Genomic DNA, 10,356 nt, shown 5'->3' on the forward strand with positions numbered 1-10,356 from the left:
CAACTTTGAGGATATATCAGGGGTCTCATACCAACTCTCCTCAAACTGAAGAAGCTACTTAGACGAGTATTGAAACATTTCAACTTAATAAGAAAAATGTCCAGTTGCCATGACTCAACTTCCAGTTAGTGATGAAGGCTTCTGGGAGTTTAGTCCAAGAATATACGGGTACCAAAAGTTGGGAACTATTGCTTTGGACAATGGCTGAAGTCAAGGAAAGGTTCTGCACTCATTCTCAAGCAATGCCGTACTTGACAGAAACGAACAGGTTTCCTCTCTTTCCCTGTTAAAAGTGACCTTTCTAGAAATGAAAAAAATTCAAATTATTCTAAATGGCATCAATATTTTCTTGTATTTTCTTGTTTTTATTTTTAAGTTTGTTCAAATGACATGAATATTTGAGCAGCAAACAGTATATATGCTTTCTATCCAAGTAGCTTCAAAAAATATAAACTTATTCTATGCTTGGCTCTAAGATCATGGCCACTGGTCCCATCACCTCCTGGCAAACAGAAGGGGAAGATATGGAGGCAGTGACAGATTTTACTTTCTTTAGCTCCATGATCACTGCAGATGGTGACAGCAACCATGAAATTAAAAGACGCCTGCTTCTTGGGAGGAAAGCAAACCTAGACAGCATCTTAAAAAGCAGAGATATCACCTTGCCAACAAAGGTCCGCATAGTCAAAGCTATGATTTTTCCAGTAGTGATGTATGGAAGTGAGAACTGGACCATAAAGAAGGCTGACTGCCAAAGAACTGATGCTTTTGAATTGTGGTGCTGGAGGAGACTCTTGAGAGTCCCCTGGACTGCAAGGAGAACAAACTGGTCCATTCTAAAATAAATCACCCCTTAATGCTCACTGGAAGGACAGATCCTGAAGCCGAGGCTCCAACACTTTGGCTATCTCATGAGAAGAGAAGACTCCCTGGAAAAGACCCTGATGTCGGGAAAGTGTGAAGGCAAGAGAAGCGGACATCAGAGAACGAGATGGGTGGACAGTGTCATCGAAGCTACCAACATGAATTTGACCCAGTTCCGGGAGGCAGTGAAGGATAGGAGGCCTGGCGTGTTCTGGTCCATGGGGTCACGAAGAGTCGGACACGACTTAACGACTAAACAACAACAACATGCTTGGCTCTAAGGTAGGCCTGAAAACAATGCTACATTTTGTTATATTGGAACAACATTTGACAATTCCTAAAATAAAATCTAAATATATAAATTACACATTTCAGTTCTCATGCTCAAAAATACACAATCACAAACCAGATGGAAACTAAGTAAATACAGTGCTAAGATTTTGGAGGATGCATGAGTCAATCTGATTCAAAGAAGCCACTTGACTTACAAATGGTAAAACCTGGCCACAAATAAGGTATTAAGAACACTGAAGTCTTTGTTGATTTATGCTTTGTGCAAGTAATACCAGTAATTAAAACCTGCAGTTCCAGTGGATTTGAAATACAGAACAAAGGACAAAACCCTAAAAGCGTCTGCTACCAAGATTCTGAAAAGATAAAAATTCAAAATAAAACTTAATACCCAGGTTTTGCTCAAAAACAAGATGCTATTGAAAAAAAGCTCATTAAAGTTCATTTTTAAAACAAAATGGTGTTTTAAAAAAAATTGACTATTGCAGTACAGCAGTTATCTATAAATATTCTTTTACAGATCAACATTGAAAGTCACTTTCCAGAGGAGAGATAACATGAACTCCCTAACAGCATCAGCGAAAAGGTGCTCTTAAGAATGCATGATTCTTCCCTGTTGCCATTCTCTGAGGAAATTCCCATTTACTCACTGTTCCCTGACTATGGTTAAGGCTGCCCTGGAGCTGAAATCCACAACACATTGCTTTGTTAAGATCCTGGCATAAGAAGAAACCCATGTTAATCTTAACTCAGGTCACTGAAGACAAGTGGCCCCCAGTTTGCTATCAATACACTTCTCATGCTGGTACTACAATACTTCACATATGTACATAAAATTATGCTTGGATACAATGGGTTGACCTTCAAACAAGCATGTGGAAACTGGTCAGCAAACCTCCATAGGCTCCCTTTGAACTCTGCAGTTCTAAGGCGATGAAGATGAACCTGATCCCTGCACTGACAATTGGTTTTCAAGAAAAGAACCTACTGTTTGCCAAATAGATACTGTACTTAACAAGTTGATTTTTAAAACATAGTGCATCCTCTATTCCAGTGTTTCCCAACGTGGGGTCATGATCCCCAAGGGAAGTCACAAATAGTTTTCTGGGGGGCCACAGATTGCCTTATATGTGCTGTAGCCCTGTTAAATAATTCCTTCCTTGATCATTCAGAACAGGATATTAAAGTTAGCACACATGTGTATATATAAGAAACAGACCTTTGAGGGGGAGAAACAAGCCTCTACTTTCTGAGAAGGAATGACTTTACCCCATTAAAATGCCTTTTAATGCAAACATGGCAAGGCAGTTGCAGGTTACTTGGCTATTATCAAGGGATTGTGACTCAAAAAAAGGTTGGTCTATTCAAAAGTTCTCATAGAAGGAGGAGGACATCAATCTCACACTTTCCTTAGACATTTAGAGGCATGTCATTTATCACACCATTGATGGACGTAGAACAGACTAGATGGTCTGACCCACTGACATAAACACTTATGAGGTGGAGAAAACTAACATGGCTGAATATGATTACTCTCAAGAGTCAAACCAGAAAGCCAGTTCAACCTCTGGGCTGCAAGAAAATCAGTGTATTTGTCTGTTCAACCACTGTTTCCTGAACAGAGATGGGCAAAAAAGGATCCACAAAGCAAAAAGAACTACAAATTGGGCCCCTTCATGGTTTGTTTCAGCTTCATGGAAATAGGCCTGGCCAGAATGAAATGAAACACTAGACTATTATTGGCACTGATGATTTGTGCATTTTGTGGTTCGTGTGATTTGGGACTTCTGGGAGTGGTAGAACAACACCCTAATGAATTAGAGATGCCATACTCACAGTGAGTCTTCAGCTGATTATCCTTCCCACCCCCGCAAATTTGGTGAATATTGGATTTGGGACATCTGAGTTATAGCCCGCACAAAGCAGGTTCCACTGGGAAAGTGCTCTTTAGCCAGCTGCTTTAGCTCACATCGAATCTTTACCAAAATTGAAGGAAGTCAGGAGGAGAATTAGTTGAGGACTCACTACGAGTTTGGCATCTCTACCATTCCCAGAAATCTCAAATTGCACAAATCACAAAATGGTTCATTTCATCAGAAAGTTCATGGTTCATGAATAGCGATGAACCACAAACCATCATAAACCACCAAGTTCTTGGTTCGTGCCCATCTCTATTTCTGAAATCCAATGAAGGAAAGCTATAGAAGGCGGCTATTTTAAATAAGGCTTTAACAAATAGCTAGACTCTGACGAGAAGTAACAAAACTTCATTGGATTCAGGGCTGAACTAAATTAGCCTTCTGTAATAACTGCAGCTATGTATACCTTAGGCTTAAACACAAAGGTCTTTGTGGCACACTTTGCCAAACAGATCTAATTCAAGATATAGTATGCCTAATGGTCATAATTAGAGATGGGGGTATTCATATACGAATATCCTTGCAAAGGTGGCGTTAAGGAGGGTCCAGCCCCATGGAACCGGACGGTCCACTCACCGATCAGCTGTGGATACCGACGGTGTGATTCTACTAATGGCTCTGTAGCGTGCGATCCACTCGGCACTCTTCAAAGCTGCAGCAAGGATTGTTCCCTCGCCTCCTGCTAGGAGAGGCGAGCAGATCGCGCACAGCAGAGCCATTCATAGAATCATGCCTTCCGCGTCCATGGCAGATCGGTGAGTGAACCATCCAGCCCCATGGGACTGGACCCTCATTAACGTCACCTGTGTGGATATATTTATTTATTTATTTATTTGATTTACTTATTCGATTTTTACCCCGCCCCTCTAGACAGCGTCTACTCGGGGCGGCTTACATAGGTTAAAACACATCACAATAACATATATAAAAATACAATTCTTACAATTAATTCTAAACAACTCATTTCCAAGATGGCAAGACTCCAGAAGAGCCCCATCTCTAGCCATGATGTGAGAGGTCAGACAGTTTTCTTGACTTTATTTTAAGAGTTAAAATTAGTGGGTAAAGTTAACTCTTACCCAAGACTGCTCCATGATTAAAAAAACCAAGGGTACTAACCTTCGTGGGACAGGGATGGATAAGAGAAAACAGTTAATTCTTCTAATCTGGGAACCCAGACACTACAAGATCTCTTCATGAAGTTTTGCTGTAATCTAGAACTGATGACCTGAAACTTCAGGGTCAAACATCCTGATATACTATAGGTTAAGAAGAAAGTTATCATAATGATCAGTTATCTCTAAACCTAATGACCTCTATTTAGCACCAAAAATACTGTTGAAAAAACAACTCTACCTTGTTTTTAGAAAATCTTTGGAGACGAGAAATTATAAAAAACTACAACATTACAAGTTTAAAACACCAAGCTTTTTACATCATGATCAAAGAATTCCTAAAAGGGGGACAAATAAATCAGGATTTTTTTTAACTGCAGCTTTGGAACCTCTAGATGTTTTGGGCTTCAGCTCTCAAAAGCCATACCCAGAATGGGCAATGGGATAGAACGCTATGTTTTGCAGTGTGGAACATGTGTAAACCATCAGATTAAGGAAATCTGTTACTGCATGGCTATCTATCCTACGGAAATCTGTCTTCAACACAAGCTACTACCAAAATGAAAATGTTGTACAGGAGCAGCATCAAATACAGTATATTGCTTTGACTCAACCACTTGCAGAACTTACTGCAACACAGTACTATTCTTACGTTATCTCAATTCCAACTTATTGGTCCCCTAACAGAGTTTGCAAAGTACGTCAGATGTTTCAAATGTTTATTACTGTCACCACCAACACTAGTGAGTTTGAATGGCTAAGTGGAGATTTGAATCCCGGCCTTCTAAGTCCTAGTCCACCAGTCTGGACACCATACTGGCTCATAACTATAGTGCAAGCAGTTTGACATTCTCAGCAGTCATGCAGAGCATCCAAAAACTGATATGGGAGCAAAAGATGCATTTTTACTATGGTGATCACCAACTGCACAAGAGCTATAGTGGACAATCCCACATAACTGCACCACTAAGTATGCCTTTTGATTAACCTTCAGTTTCTTCTAAACCAGGGATGAGTTTCTTAACATTGGCAGATGTTGATTTCTCTCCTGCCATGTGGGTCTCTTGAGATCACAAACCAGGCAAGTGGGGATCTCAGTACTAATCTAGCAGGCCCTTCAGTCTCAACCAGCCAGCCAATTTTTACCTTTCCATGCCAACGTATCTTACACAGGCCATGGCAAGTTTAGAACATCAATTACACATCCTCTCTAAAACACAGCTCCAAGACTGTGGTGGAAAATATATGTGTAATGCACAACCATAACTTTATCAAGTAGACACACCACATTTGCAGGTGTACACATAACACCTCTTAACAGATATACAATATGCAGTATCCTGTTGGCATAACTTCACACCTTGTATCCTGTTTCAGGTGGCAGGAACTTTAAATTTACATTACTTAAGAGCTTTCTGACCCATTATTTTAGGTTCAGGGGGTCTAAGGGACTCCCTTTTGCCCTTAGGAAGCTTTTGGGATGGGAAGCAGCAACCTTTAAAACTGAACAATTGCTGCCAAATCACACTGTCCCAATCCCTGTAGCAGTGATTTTTTTTAACTTTCAAAGGAGCCACCACCACCCCCACCCCCGCAGATCCCAAGGCTCCCAAAACTTTCCCTGGGACAAAGAGGAACCTCAGAAACCAAAACAGGGGATAAGAACCTTTTAATCAGTGTAAATTAAATGTTTCCAGAAGACATTCCAGCGTATACTAACATAAAGTTATACAAAAGGATTTTCCCATTCTATGCACAGTGTATGAAACACCTCAGCTCAATACCAGCATATCCCATGCCAACAAAGAGGGTAACAGCTCAGTAATAGAGAAGGCACTTGGCATCATAAAAGGCCCCAAGATTTATTCTCCAGCAGCTCAAGGCAGAACTGGGAAAGAATCCATTTGGAAAACCAGACGGTGAGGACTAGTCAACATGGACAATGCAGAGTTAGACGCATTAGTGGTCAGAATAAATATATGGCATCTTCCTATATAATGTGTTGTAAGTGTATTTGCGCCTATCCAGTAATGCCATTTGAAGTGCAAGTTAGTTTACACCTTTAACTCATTTAACCTAGTCAAACTGTAAAATGGCATCGCCATCAAAATAAACAAACACTGCCTTTGTCAGTGGGAGATTAAGAAGCTTAATCTTCCACAGAAGGGATTGTTAGAAGTCTGCTTAATTTAAAAACAGACTATCCAGCAATCTATCCACCAATGTGTGACGGCAAACACACTTCAATAAGTTACCACTAGTACCTCACCAAAATAAGCAGCCCCAGTTTTGAAGAACAACTTGGGTGGAAATTCAGTTTAATTACCACAGTTGAAGGGACCTTAAATAATCAAGAATTAAATCAAGAATGTGATTAATTCAGGGTCTAGAGTGGTCCTTCGGACCAGTGCCAGAAATGGTAAATAGAGTCCTTCTCTCAGCTTCCTCCAATTACCGTATGTGACTAATTTTACTACAAAATAATGCAGGGTAATTTCTCCCAATATGAAGCAATGGATGGGAGAAACTTTATGTGAATGGAGAATAACTCCCACAGAAGCAGTTAAGGTCGGAAAAAGTAGAAACATGGCATGTTGTGATCACACAAGTGTAGAAGAGTTCATCTGAGGACACTTGTTAAAAATGTCACCTCCCTCTTTTTGCTACTGACATTTACAGTAAAAGAGGACTATTCACAAAATGTTAAGACTTTTTAAAAAAATTATCCAAGCCTTTAGCAAAGCTTAGCCCAAGTGTCAAGGCAATTTAACAAGACATTTAGGATACTGTACATCCATCCTTTTCAACCGTATTCTGAATGCATGATCCAACCCAAATGGCACAGAATTAAATTCACAGTGTTTGTTCTTTTTTCCAGTTCTATAAGATATATATACTTTTGTATCTGGACATTTGTCTTTGCACATATTCTCATATGAAGCTCGGTGTCGTAATTATTTCAATGTAGACAGGGATCTATGTTCTTCTGACTTTTACTGAAGTTATCACCACTATCCCCAAACCCATTACAAATATTACTTCCTTCCTGGCCGCAGCAACTCACAACCAACACATTTTCAAATCCAGTTCTTTTAATACCTTCCCCATTCTGACTTTCTTCTTAGGGCTTGCTTACAAAGAACTTGGAAGAGGTACATGGCCAAACACTGTCCTTTCCAAAGAAAAGGAGGCCTAAAAGCAGACCTCTCTCCATTTAAGATCCATCTATTCAAGACTCATTAACACAACTATTTAACCAAAAATAAGCACTCATCACATCACAGTAATTCTTGCCTCTTCAAACTGAAGGAATGGGTGGGGAAACCAACAACTATGCCAGGTTTCTCCTTCAATCTAAATCAGGACATTAGCAAGGAATCACGTCTCAAAGGTTACATTTCCACGCTGGCAAGGTATCCAAAAGCATCACCTTCGTCGTGATTAAATTCATCGTGTAAGGAAAGTTCCACAATTAGCAAGTCTAAGGCACTTTCCACTTTCATATATCTTGGAATCCCCGAACCCAGGATCTCCCCCATGCCCCCCCATCCACCCCCTCCAACACAAAATGGCGACGTGGCCAGTAGGGAGGAAAGAGTAGAAATGAAAGAGTGAAATACCTCCCTGGGAGAAAGAAGAGAAAAGGGAGGGAAACGATTTAAAAGATGAGGACAAAAGTGAATGGTGTGGTTTTTTTGTTTTTTTTAACTAAGAGAATAAAAGGAGGAACAATCAAAGAAAATAACTTCGCACAAGGGAGAAATGAGGTGGGGAGGAGGAAAGTGTAAAGGTCGAGAAAGTAATTATTACATATAGGATTTTGGAAGAAAATTCCTAGAGGGAGGAAGGAGGGAAGATCTTCCTGTACCCCGAGCCCTTCCCCCCCCCTTTTTGCAAAGCATCTTTACGAAAGCGAGAGGAATAAAATGAAACCCATTTCACCCAAAGGGGGTAACAACGCACATTATAGGAAATGGAGAAACCACATCAAGGGGGCCCCGGAGCGGCGGGCGGGAAGGAGAGGGCAGTTTGGGTGTGAGGGAGAATAGGATGGTGATGATGATCATCATCATCATCACCCGTTGGCCTGGGTCGGGATGGCGCTTTGGGAGGCTGGGGTAAACAAGGGAAGTGTGGGGAAAGGCAGGTTGGGCCTCCACCCCTCACGCCTCCTTTCCGCTCCTCCGAGAAGACGGGAAATCACAAGGAATTTTCCTCCAAAGTCCTCGTTTTCTTTCCTCTCTCCCCTCCCCCGAAATTCCCCAAACAAAGAAGTCGCAACGCCGGGAAAGGTTTCCCCCAAGGCCGCCGCGGAGACGGACCACGGGGGGAAAAAACCAACCAAGCAACCAAGCCCCGTTTCCTCTCACCTTTTCTTCTCGTTGGAGCCGCCCGTCGCCGGCTCCGAGGTGGCCGTGCCGGGCTCCATCTCGTCTTCGGCGGAGGAGGCCAGCTTGGCTGGCCGGGGGGAGGCTCTCTCACAGGGCGACGGGCTTCGCTAGGGTTCCTGGCAGGAAGGAAGGGAGGAAGGGAGGCGGAGACGAAGCGGGGCCAAAGGATCTTCCCTCAAAGCGGGGCTGGAGTCTCCCACACGAGCTGCAGAAACCCGGCCGGGGCTGGAGGAGGGGGCGTCGGAGGGAGGGACGGAGAAGTCACGCCGGGTGGAGCCCCGAAAGGGCCGGCCCAGGCCTCGCCTTCCCGTCACGAGCGCGGCTCGGGCCAGTGAGAAGCCGGAGGACGGCCCGGCCCCCTTTGCCGCCTGCCTCGGCCGAGCCAACGGCGGAAGCCCGGGCGGCAAGGCGAAGAGGCGGGGGAGAAGGAGGCCTGCCCGCCCCGTGTTCGCTTCACGTGTAGGGCTGTGTGCGGAGCGAGAGGAAGCGGCCCCCATAAAGGCGGTGGAGGCGCCGCCGCCGCCTGGGCCGAGCGGTTTCTCCTCAGCTGTGAGGGGGGGAAAACTCGCGCGCTTTTCCTCACTAGGAAATGAGGTGGGGGTTTGGGTATTCCTGAGGGAAAAGGTGGCCCGTGTGTTCGGATTGGGTGCTGAGGCCTAGTTTTCCCGGCCTAGCCGGCAACGAGAGGGCCTCTGAGCGTGTGCAGAGCGCGCGTTTTCTTCCACACCCCTTTTGGGTCGTCCTCACACACAAAGTCAAAGAGAGGAGTTCTTGGTTTATTGTCGAAGCAGGTCTCTCTGGCTGTGCTTTTGGGGCAGTGCCTTTTCTCCTAGACCCACACGCTAGAGGCTTCCGCATTTCAAAATTATTCTTCTCTCTCACCCCAAAAATAAAATTTAGCCAGACCGCTTAGGTACTGTAAGGATAGAATTTAAAAAAACGATGGATAAAAGCAAAGCCATGTCATAAACAGTATGTTTAGGATGGAGCCCTGCTTCTGGGAGAAAGGTGCATGCCAATAAAGGGGGAACCCATGCTAAAGAAAAGATTATTAAAAAGTAAAAGAAGGCAAAAACGTGGTGGCACCTTAAAAGATTGTTATGTTTTTTTAAATGTGAGCTTTCGGGGGGGGGGGGAAATCTTTGAAGTGCCACCACGTTTTTGTCTTTTTAAAAACTTCTTGTTTTCACCTATGATGACTAACATGGCTACCTCTTCTACAACTAAAGTGTGTTCCCTGTATGCACAGTGTTTTCCCCTTGCCAGTAGGGAAGTATGAGTTGTGTTATAACACATTTGAAAGGAGAGTGGGCAGTACACAGCAAGAAATTGTAACATTTGTTCCCCCCTCCCATTCTTCCTTTTCTAGTAGAGGCACCTTGTTCAGAAGAAAATTATTCCCCACCTACCACTGTAATTTTGTTCATATTTTCCAATAATAGGTCTGAAACATAAACTCGTTTTGTGTTAAAGGTGAACCAGGGTTGATAGTATCAATGCTCGTTACCTCCAAATAAATATGTTGAACATTGCAGTCTCTGCAGATATTTGGAATAAGGCCCATAGAACTCAGTGAACTGACTGGCAGAGTATGATGAAATATTTCCAAAGAATCGTAATGAATTTGGAAGGGGCCATTGGGTCCAACCCCCTGCTCAATGCAGGAATCCAAATTAAAGTATATCTGACAGATGGCTGTCCAATTTTCTTTTGAATGCCTCCAGTGTTGGAGCGCTCTTCACCTCCAGAGGTAATTGATTCCATTTTTGTTATGCT

General features: G+C 43.0%; 1 protein-coding gene across 1 annotated transcript in view; it reads right to left on the reverse strand.

Moving 5' to 3' along the window:
- Positions 1-8,768, reverse strand: part of HIF1A (hypoxia inducible factor 1 subunit alpha) — a 54,459-nt gene extending 45,691 nt beyond the window's left edge. Inside the window, exon 1 of the mRNA XM_020813439.3 lies at positions 8,560-8,768. Coding sequence (XP_020669098.1) covers positions 8,560-8,618 — 59 coding nt within the window. The 5' untranslated portion in view covers positions 8,619-8,768. The remainder of the gene's footprint in view (positions 1-8,559) is intronic.
- Between the last annotated feature and the right edge of the window lie 1,588 nt (positions 8,769-10,356).

Source organism: Pogona vitticeps, chromosome 1, assembly GCF_051106095.1.
Source record: "Pogona vitticeps strain Pit_001003342236 chromosome 1, PviZW2.1, whole genome shotgun sequence".
Lineage (NCBI taxonomy): Eukaryota > Metazoa > Chordata > Lepidosauria > Squamata > Agamidae > Pogona > Pogona vitticeps.